The 27,540-nt window shown below is 45.2% G+C and overlaps 1 protein-coding gene across 3 annotated transcripts; it reads right to left on the bottom strand.

The window, feature by feature from the left end:
* On the bottom strand, nucleotides 1-27,540 carry LOC310678587 (vomeronasal type-2 receptor 1-like). 3 transcript variants are annotated; one of them, XM_083442661.1, is made up of 7 exons: nucleotides 27,407-27,540; nucleotides 25,864-26,315; nucleotides 15,385-15,676; nucleotides 11,510-12,382; nucleotides 7,916-8,143; nucleotides 3,256-3,379; nucleotides 1-1,559 (listed from the first exon to the last, which is right to left on the bottom strand). In XM_083442661.1, the coding sequence occupies exons 2-7, from the start codon at nucleotides 26,124-26,126 to the stop codon at nucleotides 568-570; spliced, it is 2,772 nt and encodes a 923-aa protein (XP_083298787.1). In that variant the 5' UTR covers nucleotides 26,127-26,315; nucleotides 27,407-27,540; the 3' UTR covers nucleotides 1-567. The 3 variants fall into 3 exon arrangements, with proteins under 3 accessions (XP_083298787.1, XP_083298786.1, XP_083298788.1); XM_083442660.1 differs by lacking the exon at nucleotides 27,407-27,540 and having other exon boundaries at nucleotides 25,864-26,719; XM_083442662.1 differs by lacking the exons at nucleotides 25,864-26,315; nucleotides 27,407-27,540 and adding an exon at nucleotides 17,021-17,160.

Consider the following 27,540-nt stretch of genomic DNA (forward strand, 5'->3'; position numbering starts at 1 on the left):
AAGTTGTAAATAATTTGATTTATTGGAAAATATCAGAGGCACTCTCATGCAGTTAGTCGATACTATGCTGAGAGGGTTGGTTTTTACATGGAAAAGTCACTGATTGCATGGTTTTGAATGGCTGGCCTATTATAGGTAGAATCATAGGGGCTGGATCCTAGGAACCATGAGTCTTCCCGTCTTCTCCTTCCTGCTGCCTCCTCCATAAACACACACACCAGAAAGCCTCTCCGGAGAGAAGGAACCCTCCTGAACTACGTAGCTGGGGAGGCTGCAGCCGCTGGTGGTGGTGAGCACCTGTGGCCCCTTCCCTTGTGTGAGCAGAAATTTCTTTCCGCTTGCAGAGGGTTGGATCCAAGATATTATATGTCGTTGAGAAAATACAAAGCTCCTCCTGTTATTTTCTCAGCAAGCAATCAGCTATGCTTTATTTGTGCTATTATTCCCCAACAAGCAGAAGGGGGGGGGGGGACTTTGGTAAGGCATCTTCTTTCTCTCAGCATAGAGATGGGAAAACGTGTGCAAATAAACTAGTGGAACTGGTGACAGGCGAAAGCTTTCAAAGTTCTAATCTTCAAGAACCGTAGAGACAGTAGTGTTGTTAACTTCACTGGTGCACGAGGCAGAAGTTGGCGGTGCGCTCTTGTCGTTGGTGGCCGCTCTTCCGCCTACGATTTCTTCTGTGTTTCTTAAAGGTTTCAGCAAGATAATGTAACATTTCGGCACAAATATGCAGCCCAGCAAACCAAAGCTGGAAGCCAGGATGGCGAAGATCTCCACGGCCACTTTGAACTTCCCTCGTGTGCTTAAATAAGCAGGCACAAATGATATCCATACGATGAAGAAGACTAACATCCCGAAGGTGACGAACTTGGCTTCGTTAAAGTTATTGGGCAGCTTGCGAGCCACAAAGGCCGTGAGGAAGCTCAGGATAGCGAGGAAGACGTCAAAGCCAAACATGACACACAAGTACAGGATGGAGCCTTCGTTGCATTCGTAAATGATTTTTGTGATGGAGAACTGGGTGTTCTTGTACATGCGAGGAGGATTCAGTATCAGGTAGGCACAGACGATGCCCACTTGGGTAAGGACAGAGTTGAGGACAATGATCTTTTGGCAAATCGGCTTCACCAACATCCGCGCTTTCTCAGCAACCTTTGAGTTCATGGCCAGCTGCGTCAGGCAGAGTGTCACTGTCTTTCCCAGGACGCAAGACAGGCAGACGGAAAAACCCAAGGCTAAGGTCACCTGCCGGGACATGCAGGACCAGTCTTCTGGCTTACCAATGAAGAGGATAGAAGTCATCAAGGTTCCGACAAGAGAAAACTGAATGAGGAAGCTCAGCTCCCGGTCGTTGGCTTTCACGAGAGCTGTGTTCCTAAACTTGATATATACGCCAGTCACTGACAGGACGACGAGAGCCCCAAACACAGACAGCGCAATCAATGTCATCCCTAAAGCATCTTCGTAAGCCAAGTACTCCACCTCCTTAAGCACACATTTATTTCTCTCGTTGTTGGACCAGTAATCTTCCTCACAGCCTGTGCATTCCCTTGCATCTGGAGAAGAAAGAAACTAATTGTTTTAATAAACTAATTGTTTTTTAAAACGAATTGTTTTAAAAAATGCCATAGGGGAGCCTCAAGCCCTCTTCAGACCTCTCTCTCTATCTGGCTCTTGGAATTCTCCCAGGCCACCCCCCTCTCTGCCCCTGCTTCACACCCTAAGCCTGAGTGGAATGTGCCCTCTACTAATGCCTGGATAGCTCAGTTGGTTAGAGCGTGGTGCTGATAATGCCAAGGTTGCAGGTTTGATCCCTAATATACCGTATGTGGTTCTAAGGTGACCTGCAGCAGTTTAATATCTAGAACTATAACAGCCATTCTCAACCTTGGTTTCCCCACACATTGTTGGACTACAACGCTCATCATCTCATCATGACCACCAGTCCTGCTGGCTAGGGAAGATGGGAGTTATAGTTCAACAATGTCTGGGGACCCAAGTTTGAGAAAGGTCGACCTATAACATTAATAGTGCGGTTCTATACATATATACTCAGAAATCAGCCTATCTCCAAGAAGTTAGAGAAACTGCTTGCGTCTAGCACTGCCTTTATGAAAGCATTCCCTCCTGCAGCAAATGTGTGCACCATCGAAAACACCAGGGGTGTTTTAGGCATACTTGGAGTAAGCCCACTTAAATCAATGAACTTACGACCATTTGTTTGAAGGGGTCCAATCTGATTACGACAGTTGGATCTCACCCAAGGATTTCCCCTCTTCAGAACTATTGTTTCTTCCCCCACTCCAATATACACATTCTAGCAGATGCAATTCAATCAATTGACAAAAGCACCTTTGATTCGTTGTCCAGGATTTCCTTAACTGTGCAACAACCCAATTTATTTCTTTAAGCAAGCATAAATGTATTTTAAAGAAAAGCATAATGCCATCACCATCAACTTTTCTGGTGCCAGCCATGGCCCTCGCCCCCTTTCAGGAAAAAAAATGATTTAAAGTGTCTGCAATAAATTAAGATCAAAGGATAAGGGGGGAAATAATTCAAAACATTAAATGTAAGTGTGTGTGTGTGTGTTCAAAAAGAAATCCAAAAGAAAGAGCTCTATTGCCTAATTAGAAGTCCTCCCCCCGTGATCCTTTCCATTTCTTCAGCTCAGAGTTTCCATGTAATTAAAGTACACAGTACTGTTCTATTGAGCACTAAAACATGAATGAAAGGTGTGGATGCACACTTGGCAGCTGTTGGTGCTAGTGCCTTAATCGTGCTCGTGCAGGCATTCAGTACTCAAGTACAAAAAAGGCCAATGAGAAGTGGACCTCAGATATTCTCTTGCCAAATGACAAACTTCCTTTATTCACTGTCCTCTCAATCTGTCCTATTCAATCTTCAGCTCATACTCTCTTCCTCCCTATTCCAATGAAGCCTCAGAAGAAAAAAGGAAGGAAAGAGAAACTACAACTGTAGTGGAATATAGGATTCCAGTTTGATCCAATGCAAGACTTGGACTTGAGTTAATTTTCAGCTCTCTAGAGTCTACACCAAGGATGGGGAGCCATTCCCCCCCCCAAAAAAAAGGCTGTTAGACTTCAGCTTCCACCAGCCCCAGCCAGCATGGCCAATGCTGAGGGATGGTGGTGGTCCATTGACATCTAAAAGGTCTCAGGTTCCCCATCCTGGGTCTAGACAAATGTCCTCTTTCCCCCCATTGGCTAAAATGCTGATAGGCATCCATACCTGTTATATTACTGATCTGTCCTTCAGCACACCTTATACAATCATAACAGCATGAGGGCTTTCCTTGCAGGATCCCCTTCCGATAACCAGGTTGGCAGTTCAGATTGCATGTGGAGCGTGGACGCTGAAAGGCACAGAAAAGACCTGTTATTTCTCCTATGTATCTGTTTTTGCCATGCAACAAGGAGGTGACTATTGTGGCTGTTATATTTCCCCCTCCTCTTGGAATGATGTTAGGCCTTTCGTGGAGATACAAAATGGCAGACTGCCCACAACAGTTGCTGCTAATGCTGAAATCTTTGACGGTGGGGGGAGGGAGGAAATGAGAAGTCATGCTGGTGCCATTGCTAATGGACACCCTCAACAAACTGTTGGGGGATTTCTCCTGCCCTTGGAGAATCCCTCAGGATACAAAAATGGTGGAGAACTTGGGAGGCCATTTTTATTCAGCTACAATCACATCCATGTGTCCCGAGTTCATTAGGTGCCTAGCAATGCACCTGACTGAGAGCCTTGTTAGGTAGCTCTCAAGGAGATTCTCAACCAGGAACATTGCTAGGCACCTTTTGGACCTGAGACACAGGTCCATGAGACAAAAGTGCCAATTAATACATATCAGTAAAGGTAAAGGTACCCCTGACCATTGGGTCCAGTCGTCCACAACTCTGGGGTTGCGGCGCTCATCTCGCTCTATAGGCTGAGGGAGCCGGTGTTTGTCTGCAGACAGCTTCCAGATCATGTGGCCAGCATGACTAAGCCGCTTCTGGCGAACTAGAGCAGTGCACAGAAACGCCGTTTACCTTCCTGCCAGAGTGGTACCTATTTATCTACTTGCACTTTGATGTGCTTTTGAACTGCTAGGTGGGCAGGAGCTGGGACCAAACAATGGGAGCTCACCTCGTTGCATGGATTCGAACCGCCGACCTTCTGATCGGCAAGTCCTAGGCTCAGTGGTTTAGAACACAGCACCACCCACATCCCTAATACATATTGGTACCATTGAACAAATTTAAATGGTGGGTAGTTGTGTGGTCTCATTGGCATTGCACCTTGCAGCGAGCCCAGTTGTCTTGTGAGCAATGATGATAATAATAATAATAATAATAATAATAATAATAATAATAATAATAAAGGAAGGGTGCAGTAGATTCATGGCTCGGGCCCGTGGGTCACCCTTTACCACCACCCCTGCTCTCTGCAAGACTTTAGAGCAGCAGCTAAGTATGATAAGTAGTAATATATCCAATATATGTGCACAGTCAAGTTCTGCAAGGCAGTTTGGATTGGGAAATATAGAAATCTGCTTTATGTTGACTAGGGTTGCCATATGTCCTCTTTTTTCAGGACATGTCCTCCTTTCCAGGATAAAAATTTCTGTCTGGGTGGATTTTTTAGATTTGGCAAAATGTCTCAGATCTAAGGCACCCAGCTAAGCTAGTCTGCAGCAGAGAATCACAACAGAGCAGCATCTTAACTAGTTACACACTGTATAAATCCCGTCTCTTGTGGCTGAACTAAAAGGACACTGGCTCAGCTACAAGATCTTGGAGGAGGAGTCTGGGAGGGCAAGAGTTAACATCCCCCTGCCCTTAAGTAGAGTCTCGTACATGTTAAACAGTTTAATAAATTGTTCTGTTCACAAAATTGTGAGCATATTTACATTCACAAAGATGTGAATATGAGCCCAAATACTTTCATGTGGCAAGTGAGGGAGCAATATGTATTATTATTATTATGTTGTTGTTGTTGAACGCTTAGAACATTGCTACTAGAATATATAACAGCTTCTATAGCCTACATATGGTAGGGGTATTTAAAATTAGAGCCGTCAAAGCGATCCATAGTTAAAAGTGGAAGTTGGCAAATGTGTTCCCTTTCTTGCTCTTCAAAATATGGCAACCCTAATACTGAGTCAAACCATTGGCCCAGCTAAACTCAGTTTTGTCTGCACTGGCAAAAAGAAGAATGGCAGGTGAAAACGTTTGTATATGCAGAACTCGCAAAATTGACAGGGAGAATTCGGAACGAAACAACACACCAGTTCAGTTAAGAATGGGATAATTACAGAGCACAGTGGTACCTCGGTTTGAGAACAGTCCTGTTTACGAATGATTCTGTTTAAGAACTCTGCAAAACCGGAAGTAGTGTCCCGGTTTGAGAACTTTACCTCGGTCTAAGAATGGAATCCGAATGGTGGAAGGGCACCGGCAGCAGGAGGTCTCATTAGAGAAAGCACTCCTCCTCGGTTTAAGAACGTTATTGGTTTAAGAATGGACTTCCGGAATGGATTAAGTTCGTAAACTGAGGTACCACTGTAAACTTAATAGAACATTGTTCCCATATGAAACCTTTAACATGCTTTGACTCACTCTTGCAATATAATATGGTATAAAGAAAACAGTCAATATATCTTAAGTTAATTGTTATAACAAATGCAGGTGTTGAGAAAATGAGGGACCCACGCTGAGAGAGATGGAAGTCTTAAAGGATGGAAGAACCTTATTTTATGTACAGTGTTACCTCGGGTTACATACGCTTCAGGTTACATTCGCTTCAGGTTACAAACTCCGCTAACCCAGAAATAGTGCTTCAGGTTAAGAACTTTGCTTCAGGTTGAGAACAGAAATCGTGCTCTGGCGGCATGGCGGCAGCAGGAGGCCCCATTAGCTAAAGTGGTGCTTCAGGTTAAGAGCAGTTTCAGGTTAAGAACGGACCTCCGGAAAGAATTAAGTACTTAACCCGAGGTACCACTGTACATGTAACATTTATTTCATAGTAACATTTTACTTTTTATATAATGTATTTTTGTTAACAGATGGGTGGTATATTTTCTTTTTAATTTTGTCATATATATATATATATATATATATATATATATATATATATGGTGGGGGGAAGTTTTGTCCACACTGGCAGCATTGCCAACACCAAAACCAGGGCTTGAACCTGACACCTTCATCATGCAAAGCAGGTGCTCTACCACTGAGCTATGGTACGTCCAACAAAATGTGTGTGTGTGTTTGCTTGTGTAGACACTTGAAAAGCCTATTCAAAGGAGGTGTGGAAAGAGGGCATTATGTCTCCATCGGAGACATTATGGGACTTTTATAGCCAGAATCTTCCAGAGCAAGATAACAAGTCATTGCAGGCTCCTTGTTGCTGCAGATGCCACAAGAACAAGCCCTAACATGACACTTCCTCACTTGTGGTTTGAAAACAGTAGCCAGAATCTATAGCATTGTGGTGTTAATCTAGAAGGAAAGGGCATGTGAAGAGTCCTGAGAGTAGAATGAAGTGTGTTTTATCAAGGGACACAAATAGATGTGACACTGGTGATGGAAGATCTGTCGGTGAATTTACTGCAGTTGTTTTTAATTGAAATAGCAGCTGGAGGGGGGGGGGGAGAGAATCACACAGGGACAGTGATGGCCTGCTGGTGTTTGCCCTTCTTCTCCAGGCTGTTTTCCGAATGAACATCCTGGCCCCAGCTGCTATTTGCCCCCTGGAGAAGGAAACTCAGAGGTAACCACAGGTTTTCTGAAAATCTCACACAATCCGCTCACGGACTTCCAGCTGTCAGGCCCTGTTGCACATGCAACTTTGGCTGTCCTGCAAAGTGCACAGGCAGTGCTGGGCTCTGGATTTCCAGCAACAGCAGTGAAAATGAGCCCCACAGCTAGCATGGGATGTGAGCCTGGATCCAAACCCAATATTGTGCGTACTAGGTAGGATTGAGCCCCTTTTATTCTTGTTCCTCAAAGAGCAATTGTTAGACTTGTTTTTAAATTACTACAAACAGCCAGATTGATTATAACAAACTTTACAAACAGACAGACAGACAAACAAAAAGAGACAGGTGGAAATCCCACCAGTTGCCACATGGACTCTCAAGGGAAATCATATAAATTCTTCTGAAATTCACTTTATGTCCATTGGGGTTGTCAATCTTAGAAGGAAATATGAGAAAACCACTGAAGATGTGAAAAGTCTATAAACTACTGTATGGAACCATACATATAAGAATAGTATGGTCAAGGGAATAAACAACTATCTGACTTTTGGAAGACATCCGAAGGCAGCTCTGTTTAGGGAAGTTTTTAATGTTTGGTGTTTCATCGTGTTTTTACTATTCTGTTGGGAGGTGCCCAGAGTGGCTGGGTGGGGTGCCCAGATGGGTGGGGTACAAATAATAAATTATTATTATTATTATTATTATTATTATCATCATCATCATCATCATCATCATCATTATTCCTGTGAAATTTGTGTGAGTTGTAGTAGCATGGATGGGTAAACTAGAACAGTGGTCCACAAACTTTAATGGCCCACCACCTTCTTGGTTCCATAAGGTCATTCCCAGTGCCCCCTACTGTATAAAAAACATTATTCAGAATAGTGATTTGTATGACCCAATAAAGAAGATAACACATTATAACAGTTAATTTCACATTTAACATATTTGAAATCCAATTAAAACGATTTAGCTTAATTAATTCAACCAAAGTGATGAACTTCATCCACTGATACCAGCTTTCCCCCTGCCACCCACTTGCTTCTTAGCAACCCCCCTCCCAAGTAATTCCACACCCCCAGGGGGTGGCACCACCCATTTTGGAAATGACTGAACTAGAGGAAGGCATAGAAAATGAAATTCACTTACTGCTCCTGCTGGATTATTCCAAAATATTGAGTCGTTCTGGATATGAAAGTCCATATCGTTTTCCGTCGTCATGTTAAATGTTCCAACAGGCACAAAGGCAACTTCGCCATTCTCACCTTTTTGCCAGTTTAGAATGTCATATGAAGTATACACATCTCCCTTATCATCTATGTGTACGTCCTCTCCAAGAACCGAAAATATCATTTTATTCTTCATGTAGTACATTAGCTACAAAGCAGGAGACAAAAGTAAGGATGTGTCAAACTGACATCCAGACTGGACGACTGTAATGCTCTGAGCAAGGAGCTTCCCTTTATAGGTAGGCTGAACACTTCAACTTCTGTAAAATCCAGGCTCCAGAATTCTTGGATATGTGTGCCTGTCGGATGGGCAGGCGAGTAGGGTTCGAATCAGTGGCCCTGTGGTTACCAATTCATTTCCAGGCTCAGTTTCAAATAATAGTACTAACTTCTACTGTTTTGAAAGGGACACGGGTGGCGCTGTGGGTTAAACCACAGAGCCTAGGACTTGCCGATCACAAGGTCGGCAGTTCCAATCCCCACAATGGGGTGAGCTCCCGTTGCTCGGTCCCTGCTCCTGCCAACCTAGCAGTTCAAAAGCATGTCAAAGTGCAAGTAGATAAATAGGTACCGCTCCGGCGGGAAGGTAAAACAGCGTTTCTGTGCGATGCTCTGGTTCTTCAGAAGCGGCTTAGTCATGCTGGCCACATGACCCGGAAGCTGTACACCGGCTCCCTTGGCCAATAAAGCCCAGAGCCCAGCTCGTTGCTTTGCATTCCCCACCCAGCACACAAGCGCCAGCATCCCAGTGGCAGGATGTCCCTGTGACCCAGCCCACTAGGTAGGGGCTGGACACGTCACGTGACCTGCCATGTGACATGCCCCCGCAATGGGGGGGGGGCAAGTCTTCGCCCTTGTTTGTTGCTGAGCCATTAAGTCATTGTGCAAATGGGACACTTTCCTTGAATACAGTCCTTAATCTATGAATGACGCCTTCTGTGTCCCAGGCAATATTACTCGCTTGCTTTCTATGTTCTTATTAGGTTTGGTTTGCACAAACCTTTTAATGCCACCTCTTGTCTTTGTAGAAATGTATGAGATTTATTAGTCGACAAATGCCTGCAAAGGATTCTGGGGTCCGTTCTAAAGACCATGCTTTGTTTTCATGGGAAATGGCTTTGTGCATTTGATTGTGTTTGTGTGTTTGTACAGTGGTACCTCAGGTTACAAACACCTCGGGTTACAAACACTTTGGGTTACAGACTCCGGAAGTAGTACCTCGGGTTAAGAACTTTACCTCAGGATGAGAACAAAAATTGTGCGGCAGCAGGAGGCCCCATTAGCTAAAGTGGTACCTCAGGTTAAGAACAGTTTCAGGTTAAGAACGGACCTCCGGAACGAATTAAGTTCGTAACCAGAGGTACCACTATATGTATGCATGTATGTATGTATGTAGAGATGAGGGATATATTCAGTTCAGTTTACAATTAAAAGTGAACCTGCCTAATTTGCACTTTCTGAAACAGTACCCAAACTGAAACACAGTAGTCACACTAAAACGCTAGTGATTTTTCACAAGGACTTTAAAAAAATATACAAACTACTACAGAAATATGGAGAATGCAACAATTCTCTTTTGTCATGCAGAACATCTTATACAGAAGGTCTTGTACAGAAGATTTTGATTCTCCTGTATCCACAAGAGTTTTCTTTTGCCTGGCAGTGCACTATGGAGTGGACTGTTAAAGGTGCGCCAATTCTGCTGCCTCTCTGCTTGCTTGAAGGGGAGTCCAGATTTCAGGAAGGATGGGGCTTGCAATACCAGCTAAGAGTGTTTATTTATGCTTGAAGAACAGCAGCCTACTATATGAGGCACCTGAGAACATCTATTCCTGCAATAGCATTTCAGAGAAGTCACAGCCTTTGAGTCCAATGTGGATTTACGTGGAGGGATGCAAAATTCGGGACGCGGGTGGCGCTGTGAGTTAAACCACAGAGCCTGGAACTTGCTGATCAGAAGGTCGGCGGTTCAAATCCCCATGATGGGGTGAGCTCCTGTTGCTCGGTCCCTGCTCCTGCCAACCTAGCAGTTCGAAAGCACGAAGTGCAAGTAGATAAACAGGTACCGCTCCGGCGGGAAGGTAAACGGCGTTCTCGTGTGCTGCTCTGGTTCACCAGAAGCAGCTTAGTCATGCTGGCCACATGACCCGGAAGCTGTACGCCGGCTCCCTCGGCCAATAAAGCAAGATGAGCGCCGCAACCCCAGAGTCGGTCACGACTGGACCTAATGGTCAGGGGTCCCTTTACCTTTACCTTTATGCAAAATTCAGTGAGATTTCTCATGCGACATGTGTCCATTGGTTTCCTGGTGCTAGAATGTCTGTGTCATCAACAACTGCTTTTCGTGAATGGCTACACTTAATAATGCTGCCTGCATTTTTCTGCATTTATTTCCTTCTGATCTGTAACTCAGGATAATACTGACTAAGTGGACGGTAGTCTACAAAAGCTTATGCTATAATAATTTAATGTTCTACAAGAGTTTTCATTGTTTTAACTGCAGCAAGTCCAAAGGTGTACATCAATTTATTCAAACAGTAGCTGTCAGCGGGTCAACTTTGGAAAACATTTGGGGGGTGAATTGTAAGGTTCCCCCAAAGAGAATGGGGGTCAAAAGAGGGGAGCATTATATTGGTAAGAGGACCCAAAAGAATGTTATACATTTATATTATCTTAGCAAAACTTACAACAGCGGTGGACATGTGGGAATGTGGCTCAGTTCTGGGAGAAAATATTTGTCCAAATAAAAGCAATTACTGGACAAAATGTCTCTAAATGTCCAGGGCTGGGTCTCCTTAATCTTTTCAAGAGAGACAATATTAACTTACAGTCTAAACCTTTAATCAGTTATCTTCTACTAGAAGCCAGGCTCATAATAATGAGATACTAGAAGAATTTAAGGGGGTGTTTCATGGACAAATTGGTACAACAAAGTATGGCGAATAGCACTTGTGGGAAAACTAAACAATAAAATAAAATTTGCACAAGGCCTGAAGCATGAATACTACAGTTGTACCTTGGGTTAAGAACTTAATTCGTTCTGGAGGTCCGTTCTTAACCTGAAACTGTTCTTAACCTGAAGCACCACTTTAGCTAATGGGGCCTCCCGCTGCCGCTGCGCTGCTGCTGCACAATTTCTGTTTTCATCCTGCAGCAAATTCTTAACCTGAGGTACTATTTCTGGGTTAGCAGAGTCGGTAACCTGAAGCGTCTGTAACCTGAAGCATCTGTAACCTGAGGTACCACTGTACTTGGGGATTGAATGGCAGCTTCATTATGTATATGGCTAAAAACACATACATAAATGCCCCTACATTATAAAAAAAATTGGTTAACTTAAACTGTTTATCGGCTTCTGTGTAAATTGTAGTCTGGGAATAATAACTTATGTTATTTGATTGTTCTTTTGTATGTATTGCTTAAACACCAGCTTCTGGGTTAGGATGAATTATGTTATTATGTATATGTATGTTGTTGTTATATGTCTGAAATAAATTAATAAATTGGTGCCTACCTGCCAGGGCTCAAACTCATCTATCTTGGTACAGTCAGGGCCGGATGAAAATGGTCCATGTCCTGGTTCACAGGTGCGTAATTGCTCAAGGCCATAAGCAACAGCATATACAGCCTTGTAGACATTATAAGTTATCCTAAGTTCTGAAACATCCAGGTAGGTATTGTTAAGTTCTGCAAGATTCTCCTTTCCTGTGCACAAAACATCCGAAGCAAAATTGACTCTGTTCTCATGGCCAGTTACATTTTTTCTGTTGTCTGTGTTATACGATATGTTGGCATTCGGCCAAGTGCAGTTGAACGCAGACTGCCAAAATTCAATTGCCATGTCATCCTCAGGATCTTCACCTGGACGTACGTCGAGAAGAAATTCTTTGAGGCCTGGTATGTCACCCTTTCGTACACCAAAACCAATAGCCCCACCAAGGAGGGGGAAATATTCAGGCCTAGCGATTAAGGCTGATGTGACCCATGCTTCACTTGCTATCCAGGTTTTACTACTGATGTTGCTAACCATCATCTCTTCCAGTAAAGGATGGAAGTCAATATCAGATGAGTAGACCACAATTACCGTAGCAGTGCTGTTTTTTATAGTTTCGACAACTTTTTTTAGCTTTTCCCTGGAGTAAATTTTGGGGATTGTTTCTGAGAAAGCAATACAGGTATAGGTGTTCTCCACTTTTTCTTTAAAAGCCTTGACGCCGTATTTGCCATAATCGTCGTCAGCTGCTATTGTGCCTATCCATCTCCAGCCGAAATGGTGAACTAAGTCCGCCATTCCCTTAGACTGTACAGCGTCGCTTGGAATAGTGCGAAGATAGGTAGGGAACTGGTACTTATCAGAGAGAAGTAAAGAAGAGGAGGCGTAGCCAACCTAAAAGAAAAAGAGAGAAAAACAAGCAAGGTTGAGGCAAATGTTGCTGTCCCGTGCGCTACTGTTTTCTCTCAGCTGTTTGCTACTACTGGACATCTCTGTTGACTGAGAGCAATGGAGGCTAACAGGAGGAACTACAGTTCATTAGTAGAATGTGATTTGCATGCAAGACATGTCAAGTGCAGTTCACGTCATCTCCAGTTTAAAGGACATCAGGTAGCAGATTATGGGAAATACCTCTGCCTTAGACCCTGGAGTATCATTGCCAGTCAGAGTAGACAACACTGATATAAAGGGACAAATAGTGTTCTCTTCCTATGACCAAGTGGCTAAGGACCAGGAACTGAAGGAGCAGCAGAAAGGTCAGTAAGAGGTGGGCAGGGGTAAGGGAAACTATCATACATGTATTATCAAGTCTAGGAGGGCACTGGGAAGACAGACTGCTTGAGCCAAAGAAGGGCCAAAGAAACAGCAGGGTGATGGGAAATAACCCCACACTTCAAGTAGCTGGTTCTTGTTGAAACGAAGGAGTATGGACAGAAGAAGACTGATTTTGCTAGGATCTGTCAGGATGCCATCTAGCTTCCTTTAGACAGACACTTTGATTCAGATTCTTGCCTGTAATCAACACTGCCTCCAGAATTATCTTAACCAGGTCCTACTTCCAAAAGCTGGCCTTGCCCCTCCTTATGAGATTTTTCACCAGTGCTCCAACCTGACTTTGATCCCTGAAACTAATATTTTCTAACTTTATGTTCACAATTACAGACGACAGGGGAACTCCTGGTACAGGGGGGGGGGGGTAATAGCTTTGATGCACAGGAAACTGAGTTGGTGCTATATAAACCTTCTAAAGGGCAAGAAACTACAAGAAGGGAAGCAGCTCAAGGGAATGACTCATGGTTTCAATTGTCCCAATACTAATGCACAGAGTATGGGAAACAAGCAAGAAGAATTTTAATCTTAATACAGGATGGCAAATATGACTTAACAGACATTACTAAAACCTGGTAGGATGAGACTCATGATTGTAATGTAGAAATTGAGGGGTATAACCTGTTCAAAAGGAATAGACAAAACAGGAAGAGTGGAGGAATATTATATTTAAAGGATGTGTCCATTTATGAAGAGATCCATGACCTGGAGCTTGGAAAGCAGATTGAGAGTATATGGGCAAAAATTGTAGGAGAAATAAACAACAGTGAACCTACTGTGGGTGTCTGATACAGACCTCCAAGCCAGAGTGAAGACTTGGATGATGCCTTCCTAGGACAGACTACCAAATCTTCAAAAGGAGAGATATACTATTTATGGGAGACTTCAACTACTCCAATATCTATTGAAACAAACTCTGCCAAGAATGTAAGGTCCAACAAATTCCTCCATTGCCTCACTCACAATTTCATTTCCCAGAAAGTGGAAGGAGCAACAAGAGGATCATCTATCTTGGGTCTAGTTCTCACCAACAGGGAGGAACTGATTGACAAAGTGAAAGTACTGGGAACCTTGGGAGGAAGCGATCATGTCCTCCTGGGTTTCATTGTACACAGGCAAGGGAAAGATGAGTGTAGTCACACATGCACTCTGGACTTTAAAAAGACTGATTTCAAAAAGCTTAAGGAAATACTGGGTGAGATTCCATGGTCAGAAATACTCAAAGAGAGGGGAGTCCAAGATGGATGGGATTTTCTTAAACTTTCTACTGAAGGCACAAATACAGGTGGTTCCAACAAGAAATTGAAGTGGGAGGCATCTAAAGAAACCAATGTGGCTGCAAAAAGAGCTTACAGATGAGCTGAGATTTAAGAAGGGCATGTATAAGAAATGCAAAAAAAAAAAGAGGAAAATGTGAAGGAAAATGATACAACAGTTGCAGGAAGGTCAAGTGGGCCACAGCTCAGGCCTGCAAAAGAGATTTTTCCACAAAACAGTTCATAATAGCAAAGCAAATTAGAACTCAAAAGAAGAAAGCATTACTTCAACTCTTTTGTAGAGGGATGAGACTTGCTCCTCTGTACTTGTTTGTTTAGTAGTCGTGATTTTTGTAACTCAAGCTCAGAATGTACCGGCTTGTATTTCATAGTATTTGTATGGACTTTGCTCAGTATGTCGAATGGCAAAAATCTGCCACCCCATTCCTTGCAGAATGCAGAATGCATCGTGCAGACTGTTGCCACATGGGTTGAGAACTGACCAACCCATTCACCCTCAAGCCAAGACTCAGCCATGGGCAATTTAGAGAAATGGACCAATGAGCTAGAATGGAAGGCAAGGTAAAGAAGCTGGAGAGGCAGGACTCGCTGGCAGTTCTAATACATTGCTATTTTCCATATAACACCTTTCAAAACTTCCAGAGAGAGGGAATGTGGTTTGTTCTGGAGAATAAAGACTCCATTCCTGGCTCTGCTGCTCATGTTTTCCGTATATGAAGGATTGGGAGATTGTGGCCTTCCAGATGTTGTTGGACTCAAACTCCCAACATCCCTTACCATCAACCATGCTTACTGCGGCTGAAGGGCATTGCAATCCTGGAAAGCCATAATTTCCCCTTCCCTACAACATGTCCTTCTGATGTCAGAAGAGGACCTTCTGTTGGTTTTTTACAGTAAAAACATTATAGTGGCGGGAAACCCTGAGAGCCACATTTCCTTCTGCACAACCTTCCAGGGGCCACATGTTGGGCAGGGCCACAGGCCACAGTCAGTAGAGCAACAAATACAATTTTTACCTTGGTACAATAGGCTAGTTTCTACACACTCACACATCCCTCTCTGTCCATCTGTCCATCAGACAAGCAAGAAGCATGACCAGAGTTCAAGGACACAGTCCAGCCAGGCAGAAATACGCAAGGAAGGTAAGAAGCAAAGCTAGTGGTGGGTGTGGCCTGGGACAGGGGGTGTGGCCTGGAGAGAGTCCCAAGTGCCAGATATAGAGGCCTAGAGGGAGGCATTCAGCCCCTGGGCCTGAGGTTCTGCACCCCCGCTTTCCAGGATTCATGATACCTGAGGGAAATAGTAAAGCCCGAGGATTCTTGAGGATGCAATGGAAAGAGTCGATCCACCAGCTCCAACGACTGCTGCTAGAGGAGCACCGGTGCTGCATCGGAACACAGGGGTTGTTTCATTCTGCCCAGTGAGGAAAGCCAAGGAGTTCTCAACCGTCTTGGACATTGTATAGCATGTGTCGTAGATCTGGTAACCCAGCTTGATGCCTGGCAGAAGATCCTCATCCTTGTTTATGACGTTTATGGCGTGTATCATGGCTTTGACCCAGCGGTAACCCCGGAAATTAAACCTGCAAAGAAGAAGAATATGAAGGCATGCAGGACTTTCTCTGAAAGAAAAGAAAAATACTAAAAGGAAAGCTGCATCCTCCACATTCACCAGAGGTTGTTCATACTGGTGAGTACTGCGGTAGAAGAAGCAACCTCCACAAATGGGGCCAGAATGGGGTGAGGTGGAAGAAGGCTCCCAGCAAGTACCGTATTTTTTGCTCTATAAGACTCACTTTTTCCCTCCTAAAAAGTAAGGGGAAATGTGTGTGCGTCTTATGGAGCGAATGCAGGCTGCGCAGCTATCCCAGAAGCCAGAACAGCAAGAGGGATTGCTGCTTTCACAGCGCAGTGATCCCTCTTGCTGTTCTGACTTCTGAGATTCAGAATATTTTTTTCTTGTTTTCCTCCTCCAAAAACTAGGTGTGTCTTGTGATCTGGTGCGTCTTATAGAGCGAAAAATACGGTAATTGCCCACTCCCATTGCTGAACCCCATGGTTACTTCAAGGATAAGCACTTTCTGCATACAAATTGTAGCAAATCACTGAATCATGTGTTCCAGGGATGGGGAACTGTGGCCTTCAGGATGTTGTTGAACTACAACACCCAACATCTCAGGCCATTGGACAAGCTGGCTAGGGCTAATAGGTGTTGGAGTCCATCCCTGCTATGCTGGCACTTAAAACCAGGCTGAAATCCTAAGCATCCTTACTCAGAAGTTCACTTCATCGAAATCAAGACGATTCATTTAAGAGAAAGTATCTTTATAGAGGGACGCGGGTGGCGCTGTGGTCTAAACCACAGAGCCTAGGGCTTGCCAATCAGAAGGTCAGCAGTTTGAATCCCTGCAACTGAGTGAGCTCCCGTTGCTGTGTCCCAACTCCTGCCAACCTAGCAGTTCGAAAGCATGTCAAAGTGCAAGTAGATAAATAGGTACTGCTCCGGCGGGAAGGTAAACGGCATTTCTGTGTGCTGGTTCGCCAGAAGCAGCTTAGTCATGCTGGCCACATGACCACTGTCTGCGGACAAACGTCGTTTCCCTCACCCAGTAAAGCGAGATGAGCACCACAACCCCAGAGTCGTCTGCAGCTGGACTTAACGGTCAGGGGTCCCTTTACCTTTTATATTTATAGAATAGGAGCATTAATGTGAAATACAGTACACTGATTTCTCTACTCCATAAATCTAATCAACTAAACCCAATCAACTAAAATTCATTTAACCAAATGATAGTCCTATTTCTCAGCATGTAGCAAAGTAAGCCAGGACTATTACTCCATGTTGCAGATGTGTGCTGAGGCGAGGCTTTAACCATTGAGACCTTGCTCATGCATAATTCTAACCACTACGTTACACCAGCTCTCACCTACATCTTTAGGTTTCTTCATGCTGGTGCATAGAGTCTATGCCATAGACACACTGCATCTTTAAAGCCTATTCAAAGCCTGTTCTTTCTCTCAAAGAATTCTGGGCCCTGTAGTTTAACCCCACCCCAGTTACAATTCCCTAAGCCTTAACAAACTACAGTTACCAGAATTCTTTGAGAGAAAGAATGTGCTCTGAATGTGCTTTAAAGGTATAGTGCAATTCTTCCCAAATTTGGGCGGGGGGGGGCACTGTCTCCTTGGTTCCATAAATTCATCCCCAGTGCCCCCCTAGCCTATAAAAAGCATTATTCTGAATAGCAGTTTGCACGACCCACTAAGGAAGATAATAATATAATAATATTCCAACAATAGGTAAAGGATAAAGGGACCCCTGATCATTAGATCCAGTCGTGACTGACTCTGGGGTTGCGGTGCTCATCTCGCTTTATTGGCCGAGGGAGCCGGCATACAGCTTCCGGGTCATGTGGCCAGCATGACTAAGCTGCTTCTGGCGAACCAGAACAGCGCACGGAAACGCTGTTTACCTTCCCACCAGAGTGGTACCTATTTATCTACTTGCACTTTGATGTGCTTTCGAACTGCTAGGTTGGCAGGAGAAGGGACCGAGCTCACCCCGTCGTGGGGATTTGAACCGCCGACCTTCTGATCGGCAAATCCTAGGCTCTGTGGTTTATCCCACAGCGCCACCCGCGTTGCATATTTATTCCAATGAAAAGTATTGAGAGTAATTAATTCAACAACATTGATGAACTTGGTCCAGCAATACCAGCTTTTCAAAATCTGGTAGTCAGTCCACTTTGACAACCACTGATATAAGCGCATACATTGCCCGAATGTAAAAGAGAAGAAACAGGCAGTTTTCCATTTGATTAGCTCCACCCTCAACTGCATGTGCTTTTGCTTCCTGTGCCTGATGGGCTTTTGCTTGAACCCTCTGCAAGCTTATAAAGGATGGTTTCTGTTTTTTGTAGGTGGATGTATTAGTTCTAGTTTTTGAAATAGTATGACTTGTTCAGGGCCAAGAGTAAACAACATCAAAACACTTCCTTTATCACCCTCCTATTCTCTAGATTAACATCATTTGGGGAAACTCAGGGAAAATATAACACTTCCATTATTCTTCAGGCCTTGCGTTAAGAGGCTTTCAGGCTGTAATAGAGGGAGGGGATTGTCGAGTTTTTGTATGAGAATGTACAACACAGTTCTCATACACCAGAGTCCCATTCACACCATAAATTTGATGATAAACAGTCAAGGCTTCCACAAAAGGATCTTGGGAGCTGAAGTTTGTTAAGGGTGCTGAGAGTTTTTATGAGATCCCCATTCACCTCAAAGAGCTGCAATTCCCAGAGCTCCCTGGGAAGAGGGATTGATTGTTACACCACTCTGGGAATGTGGCCTAAAGGGGTGAAGGAGATCATCCGGATCCATTTTGCCTCCCTGTTTCATTTATAGAACCAAAGAATTTGAAGTGTAGGTGGGCTCCCACAAAGCAAGACACAGTGATAACAGCAAGAACATTTATTGAACTAACAGAACAGGACAGGACCACGGGCCAAAGCAACTGCTTATATACATTTCTGGAGGCCTGGGCCACTCCCACTCACAACGTGATTGGCTGTCTAAACTGCCAAGCTGTGAATCATAACTCAGGGTTTAAGGGCCAGTGGCAGAGGCCCAAATCCTATAAGGCTCTGTGATTGGATATCATGTATTGAATCAGAACACAGGGGATCAGAATCGTTAGTCCAGACTCAAGTTCAGGCAAACACAGACCACTGAATAACAAAACTGTAGAGTGGGAAGGGACCACAAGGGTCATCTAGGCCAATGCCAGAATCTTTTGCCCTACGTGGGGCTTGACCCCATGATCGTGAGATTAAGAGTCTCATGCTCTACCAACTGATCTCCATGTAATCTTGGAATACCAGTACTTTGAGATGTAGAATGTCTTGCCAAGTGAGATGTGTCAGGTCTAGGGATGGAGAAGAAATTCAGTTTTGTATTTTAATGTGAACCTATCTGTCAGAGCTGGCTCCTGGTCCCAGCTCACAGAGGACCAACGCTAGCCGGTAGTAATGTACAAAAGTCTTTATTGAAGTACAGTTTCCATTTTCAAGCCGCAGCGCCCCAGCTCTACGTCTAGGGTTTAGACCGGCGAAGCTCCATCTGAATCTCCGCCCCCTGTACACCAGTTTAAGACTCTAGCCTTACTCCACCTCTTCCGTCTCTCCTTTCTCCTCTGGGTCCTGCTACCCCCCGGGGTTCCTTCCTTCCTGGACTCTTCCGACGCAGACGTTGACCCCCCTGACTCCTCCCTCTCTCTTCGGCGGGCTTTAGGACCTGGCTCCCTATCCGGGCTGCCCACCGTGCCGCCCTCCTGTACATTTGAACTTGGCGCGCGCGCGCAGCCTTCAACCTTCCTTTTGACCGTTTCCTCGCTCCCCGACGGAGGCGTGGTCAATCCTCCCTCATGTTCTCCCGCTGGCAGCGCGCCGCCTGATCCCGATGCCTGGGACTCCTCCCCCCTACTGCACTCTGGTGTGGACGCTGGTCCGGATTTCCAACTGCTGCTCTCTGAGTCCCCTCTGGCCCCTTCTTCCTGGGGTGTCCCCCTAGGCACCCCCCTTGCCCTGACCATGGGGGCCCCTTTCTGTGAATCATCCGATTCACTGGAAAGACTCAGAGACCTCGGACCGCTGTCATCGCTGACATGTCCTTCGGACTCCTCCCCCTCGCTCTCCATTTCCTCCCTTCCCTGTGCCTCTGCTCCTGAACCCCTGACACTATCTAATTTGCAATTCCCAAAATATTATGTGTACTGAAACACAGCTATCCTGTGTTTCACAGCTTGCTAAATTTTGCGGTGTGGTATGCCAACAAAACAGTAGGTATGAAAATGCATGTTTTAGGAGAATGTATGCATAAAAATAAGGGACATGGGTGGCGCTGTGGGTTAAACCACAGAGCCTAGGACTTCCTGATCAGAAGGTCGGTGGTTCGAATCCCCGCAACGGGGTGAGCTCCCATTGTTCAGTCCCTGCTCCTGCCCACCTAGCAGTTTGAAAGCACGTCAAAGTGCAAGTAGATAAATAGGTACCGCTCTGACGGGAAGGTAAACGGCGTTTCCGTATGCTGCTCTGGTTCACCAGAAGCGGCTTAGTCATGCTGGCCACATGACCCGGAAGCTGTACACCGGCTCCCTCGGCCGATAAAGCAAGATGAGCGCCGCAACCCCAGAGTCAGACACGACTGGACCTAATGGTCAGGGGTCCATTTACCTTTAATGTGCATAAAAATGCGTATGTTAGTAGAAATGTATTATATTGACAGGATCTGGCAAATACATGTATAGTAGGCAGAACTGCATGCAAAATTAGGAGAAATTAGGAGAACTTGGGACTTTCTGAAAGCAAAGCAGATCCTCTGCCACTGATCTATGGCCCTTCCCCGGAGCCCCCCAAAAAATGCTTGGAAGGAAACAAGGAGTGGATTTTCATGTGAAAGGAGTTTGTGTTTGACTCTAGGAACGACTATCACAAATTCCTGAGCTTGAGTATGAATAAGTTCACCTGACTGAAACACTGTTTCTACCTGGTTCTGGCAGGTGGACCTTAGAATTCTAGCAAAAAAAAACCCAACATAGAGTAGTATGACCCACTGAAAGTAATGACCATGTCCAAGATAGGTCTACTCTGACTAAAACATAGCCAAATACCATCCATAGATCTCATAGGGCTGATGTCTCCCTTTCTGTCCCTGTGCTAAGACTTCCATAATACAGTGGTACCTCGGGTTACATATGCTTCAGGTTACATACGCTTCAGGTTACAGACTCCACTAACCCAGAAATAGTACTTCGGGTTAAGAACTTTGCTTCAGGATGAGAACAGAAATCGTGCTCCGGCGTTGCAGCGGCAGCAGGAGGCCCCATTAGCTAAAGTGGTGCTTCAGGTTAAGAACAGTTTCAGGTTAAGAACAAACCTCCAGAACGAATTAGTAAGTACTTAACCCAAGGTACTGCTGTAGTACTGATTAAATACCTTCTACCTATTGTTTAGCAGCTAAAGAATTCCCAGAAGAGAGCAAGAAGCAAACCTACGACTCTCTTCCAGTTTACATAGCAGTTGGTAGAAAGGTCAGCTGTATCCCTGCTTTGTATTCCGAGTGCATACCCCACGATCTGGCAATGCATTCCAGTACGTGGTATTACTCCCAGTGAGATGGCTGCGATTCCTAACTATCATTGATGCCAGATACTTTATTGTTACAGAAACCACAGTGAATTCTTTTGTCACTTGCCAGCATTCACCCTGGACCAATAAAAACGAGAGAGAGAGAGAGAGAGAGAGAGAGAGAGAGAGAGAGAGAGAAATACTTTCCCCAATTAAGTCTCAAAGGATTGGTGGAAAGTGGTTTGCCAGCCTCAGAAAAGAAAAACATTTATTGGATTAATTGTATCACTTACAGTAAGTACTTATACACTCTTGTTTTGGTTATTTTCCCTCTTTCTTTTCACATTTCCTTTCTTTCACATTATTTTTTCACTGAAAACATATTATTTATGTTTTCCCTGAAAACATGTGTGTGTGTGTGTGTGTGTGTGCTAACTATAGAGCAGGTGGGAGAATGTATCACTGCCTGTACAACCCCCCTGCCAATATCTTCTCCCACATGCACTGCAGATATTGAGATACACACACACACACCAATTCACTCCCCACAAAGGGCAAGTGAAGTTTTAAAGCTTCCCTTAAGCCTTTAATATTTCTAATGTCACCATTTTTCTTGTAACTATTTTTCAGTGCCGTATCTCTACCTTCTAATCCATTCCCTCATGGAACTAATCAGTGATTACAATTAATTAAATGAGCTTTATTTGAAACAGCTGCTCAGAAATCCATTGGCACCAGCAGGGCTGGGCTGCTGCGGAAACTCACGTTTGCAAAGCTAAGCAAATGCTGGTTACTAAAAGGAGGGTGTCCACATTTTTGCAGGAACTCCTTCCCCCAGTACCAGCCATTGTGGTGGTGGGGTGAAGGAGAAATTCAATGTGAACCTAACAAATCTGTACTTTCCAAAACAATATTCATACCAAAACACAACTATTATTCAAAATTCACACTTCCCTGAATTTTGCAGTGCCGTTCTCCAGTAAAGTCCTGTATAGGAGTAACATTTGAGAACATTACATAGGGAAAATCATGATGCAAAAATTGGCATGTGAAAAAAGAGATAGAGGCAGAACTCTTCTACCCAGCACAGGTGGAATCTCAGGTGTTCGCTGAAAGTTAAAGCTCTAAATAGCCTTGGACCCCAGGACATTGTGAATTGTCTTTAACACCTCTGTGATTAAGTCCCTCTTCTGACTAGAGCAGGGGTCAGCAACCTTTTTCAGCTGTGGGCCAGTCCACCATCCCTCAGACCATGTGGTGGGCCGGACTATATTGGGGGGAGGAATGAATGAATTCCTATGCCCCACAAATAACCCAGAGATGCATTTTAAATAAAAGGACACATTCTACTCATGTAAAAACATGCTGATTCCCGGACAGTCCGCGGGCCGGATTGAGAAGGCGATTGGGCTGCATCCGGCCCCCAGGCCTTAGATTGTCTACCCCTGGATTAGAGGATTGTGGGGCAACTTTCTCCAGGTAAGTGATGCTAGCAGATTGTGCTTGTAAGAAATGAGTTAATATCTGATTGATTTTCCTTTTTGCCACAAGCAGAAGAAAAACAAACAAACCAAACTTGGTTAAGAGACAGCATTTTCCATTACACATAATTATAGAACCTCATGGCAATAAATAAATACAGTTCATATTATAGATAAATGTGATGGATAGGTAAATGTGGGAGGGGAGTTATTGTTTTGTTTTTGTTTTAACTACAGTGGTACCTTGGTTCTTGAACGGCTTAGTTGTTGAAGAAATCAGCTCCCAAACGCTGCAAACCCAGAAGTAAGTGTTCCGGTTTGCAAACGTTTTTTTGAAGCCGAATGTCCGACATGACTTCCGCTTGAGTGCAGAAAATTCCTGCAGCCTACTGGAAGCCGTGCCTTAGTTTTCGAACTGTTTCGGGAGTGGGATAGACTCCCAGAACGGATTAGGTTTGAGAACCAAGATGTTTGTTGTTTAGTCGTTTAGTCGTCTCCGACTCTTCGTTACCACTGTATTTATTTTGTGCTTTTATTTTGTGTTTTTATCTTGTGAACCGCCCTGAGATCTTCGGATGAAGGGTAGTATGTAAATTTAAACACCAACAACAGCAGCAGCTATAGCCCTATGCTGTTTTGTTGCGACAGATTCAGACTGGTAGATTACACATATACAAAGTGCATATACCGGTATATTACATTACATCTACTACATATTTTAGAAAGTTTGTTTTGTTTGCTACGCATTTGCATGCCTCTTAAGTTATCATAACCAGATTTGTTTTTCAGATCAAGGAGCTGGTTCTCATCTATGTTTGGATATATTTGGATGCCATTTTGAATCAAGATGGCTGACAGAACCTATCAAAACAGTACCAATTTGAACCAATGTTTTGAAAAACCACATTGGTGGGGGGTTGGGGCAGGCGTTCCTAGAATTCCCAAGCAATGCCATGCACAGTGCTGTTGGCATATAATAACAGACAGAATGAAGTCTGAATGAGATGGGGAAACGCTGATGTGGCAGAATGGATGGTAGACTCCCTGCCAATTAGAAATCATCAGGGAGAAAGTTTCCATTCCAGCTTTCCCTACACTGTCTCAGTGCTCTATTTGGCATATAGAAACCATTTTGTCATATAAGCATGACATAAATGAATGAATGAACAATTTGCATGGAGTTCTTTAAGGTTGGGGAAGGCCATTCCAAAATGCATATTTCCCCCCACCAGCAGTCTGAAGTGGTGTAATCCTTTCTACCCACTCAGCACTGTACCTCCTCAGTCCACTCCAGGGACAGACTCCAACTAAGTTCATTGTCAGGGACTGGCTGGACAAGGAGGAGTGGTGGAAGGCCCCAGCCAGGGAACCCCCAAGGGAAATCCCAGGGGAGGAAGGCTCAGAACCCAGGAATTGGTGGCGAGACACTGAGGAGAGGTCAGAGGGAGAGGATTGGGAGAGGGTGCTAGATACCGAAGGGCAACAGTGACAGGAATTGCACATGACACACAGCATGTGATGCTTGTGTGACATCACACACATCCGCCACATGCCAGACCCCCTCAATCTTGGGGGACAACACAGCGCCTCAGCCTACCATGGAGGAAGCATCTCCTAATGTCCAGACAGAGTCTGCTTTCTTGTTAGTTCTATATCCTCTGTAGAATGCTTGCTGCACCATCTGATATCCCTGCTGCTATGTGAAGACACGGTCACTCTTGCAACAGTAATAATAATAATAATACCAATTTGAGGACCCTCCGGCATGTAAGAAGAAGAGATGGCTGGACCAGACTAGTGGCCCATCTAATCTAGTTTCCTGTTCCCACAGTGGCCAACCAGATGCCTGTGGGAATTCTGCAAGCAGGATCTGACCACACGAGCACAACAGCATGCTCTCCCAAATCTCCTCCAGAGGGTCAGGATGACCCCCAGAACAGTGCACATGGGAGGAGAGGGCTGATTGTTTCATTTATGCATTTATGCTTGCACTAATGGAGCCATATCCTTAGTGCTATGGCAAATCCAACCCTGTGATCTTTATTTCACAATAACCCTCATCCCCGGAACCTGCATGCCAGGTAGCATGAGAGAAGCATTGCTCCTTATGGTGTGAACCCTCATCCCACTGTAGGCTCTGTCCTCAGCAGTGATGGCTCAATGCTTTGGCGGGCAAGATGCCCTCAATGGGCTCTGCTCCATGAGTTCAGCCCACCTCTTTCCTGCCCCCAGAGGGCAAGACTAAAAGCAAATGGGTGGAAACTGCAGAGAAGCAAGTTATGGCAAAACAACACCCTAATGGAGAGAGGTGTTTGACAGCGGAACAGTCTCCCTCGGGAGGTGGTGGGCTCTGCTTCGCTGGTATTTACTGAAGCAAAGGATGGGTGGCCATCCCTTTGATATGCTGCCAACCAAGCAGGAAAACCACTTCGGATAAACTGCCTCCTGACGCCTGGCCTTTGCTCGTAGTTTATAACTTCAAAATACCTTCCATATCTGATTAGGGGCATGGGATGCTGTTTTGCAATGAGTCAGCTCAATGACTCTAGCACTGGGTTTCCCAAATCTGGGTCTCCAGCTGTCTGTGGACTACCATTCCCATCACCCATGACCACTGGTCCTGATCTAGCATCAGCTCTCCAGGTTTTCAGGCAGGAAATCTCTCCTAGCCCTCCCTGGAGATGACTGGGGATTGAACCTGGAACCTTCTGCTTGCACAACAAAATGCTCTACCTCTGAGCACCGGCCCTTTCCAACAGAGGTGACGGCAGGACAAAAGAAGCAAATGCCTACCCACCTGAGCATCGATACCTGCATTATATATCCCCCTCCCGCCTCTGATGCACTTATTGTCTGTCCCCAGCTTGGGATATTGAGAAAGCCTTTGCCCAGCTATCACCATGAATAACAACACACCCACCCTTGCCTTGCCACAGTTGTTTTTTCAAGCAAGGGAAATGCTACCACGCCATAGCAGAGCATCTTTTTCCATGTGGTCCCAAGCTTCCATCCCCAGCATCTCCCAGCTAGGGCTGGGAGAAAATCCCTTTGTGGAACCTTACAGAGTTCCTGCCAGTCAACTCTGAGCTCGATGGACCGACGGTTCTGACTCTGTATACGGCAAAAACTCTCTGGAGGACTAGAGAAGAGGAGGAAGCCGCTTACCCCTCACATTTTGGCGAATTGGGTGGCGTGCTGGTGGGATCTTCTTCCAGGATGGTCCTGAAATGCATAGGGAACATCCCTCCGATTACGTGCATGGCATCCTCCGCGTTCACGTAGCCGCGCAGATCAAACTTCCCAAGCAGCCGGCACTCTTCTTCTCCCTGCTCCCCAGCTGCGTCTTCTTCCTCGCCTCGGGTGGGCTCAAACACATACAAGGCCTGCACCAGCAGCCCTGTGAGCAGCCAGAACTTTGCACGGGCCATTTTAACTCTGAGCCGCTGGAAGGAAATAATTGCTGTTTCCAAAAAAAAAGAGCAGAGGGTTTTTATGAGGCTCTCACGTGTTGACTGTTCGCCAGCCTATGAAGGAGAATGACTGCTCCCATGAGGATCCACACAGGCGGATTCTCTTTGCTGCGACAGCTGCCAAGGCACAACCTCGTCTACGAAGTACTGGAAGGATAGGAAAGGTTGTTGTGGTTTTTATTACTATTATTTTTAAAAGAACTGCTCCTTCCCCCACTAAGAAAAACGGAGGGACCCACATCTTTTCATGCATTTCCCTTCTCTCATACTGATGCCATTATTTCCCATCTTTTGCTTAGATCTTTAGCGCAGGTGCCTGCGTACAAGGATAAATAAACAATGAAGATTTAAGAATCATTGCTGGATCAGACATGGAGGACACTTAGGCTACATTCACGCCACAGTTTTAAAGCACTATGGTGCCACTTTAAACAGCCATGGCTTCCCCCAAACATTCCTGGGGGAAAGTGTGGGAACCACAACGCTTGTCCATGGCAACGGATACCGTAACACATTAGGGCATGAGGTAGGAAAACTAAGTTCTGCGGGCCAGATCAGGCCAAGTAGCCTTCTGGATCCGGCCCACGGACGGTCCGTAATCACCATGTGGATCGCCAGCATGCATGTTCTTTCCCTCTTCCTCACACAGCGATGGCGGTGCCACCTCCTCCCTCCCTCCTCTTGGCTTCTCCCCGCCCTGCCTAGAGGAGGAAGGGGACTGGGCTTTGTTGGTGCCAGCAGCAGCAGCAGCGCTCAAGCAGCCGCCATTTTAAACAGCCCCTCTCCGGAGCCCTTTCGCACGCCACTCATCGTCCCACTGCCAGCCCCTGCTGTTCGCAAGACACAGGTAAGCAGCCACCGGGGCTCGTGGTGCTTTTGCATCATTCCCCCCCCCCCCCACCAAAAAAAATATAGTCCAGCCCCCCACAAGGTCTGAGGGACAGTGGACCGGCCCCCTGCTGAAAAAGTTTGCTGACCCCTGCATTAGGGTATGAAGGTGCCACAAGCCTCTTTGCTGCAACAGATCAACACAACCTACCCATTTTAAACTCCACAATGGGAGGCTCTTTCCAAGCCTAACTGCTGCACGTGTGCAGAAGCAAGGCAGGCAGATCATGGGCCAGATGTGAACACCCAGTAAGCCACATCTGGCCTCTTGACAGACATTCCCCCTCCCCCCTTTTAAAGCAGCAGCTTTCAGTCATTCTCTTCCCAGGGAGTCTTTTCCAAGTCAGCACCTTTACTGAGGGACCCCAGCATGCTGGAGGTGCATTTTAGAGAAATCTGGGGATATGCTCTTAGGCCCTGTCTCTTTGTCTATGCAGGTGACAGTGGTTTCAACCAAATTAAAGTGAGTTGTGACGAAGACCCC

Source organism: Podarcis tiliguerta, assembly GCF_965153285.1.
Source record: "Podarcis tiliguerta genome assembly, chromosome: 5".
Taxonomy (NCBI): Eukaryota; Metazoa; Chordata; class Lepidosauria; order Squamata; family Lacertidae; genus Podarcis; species Podarcis tiliguerta.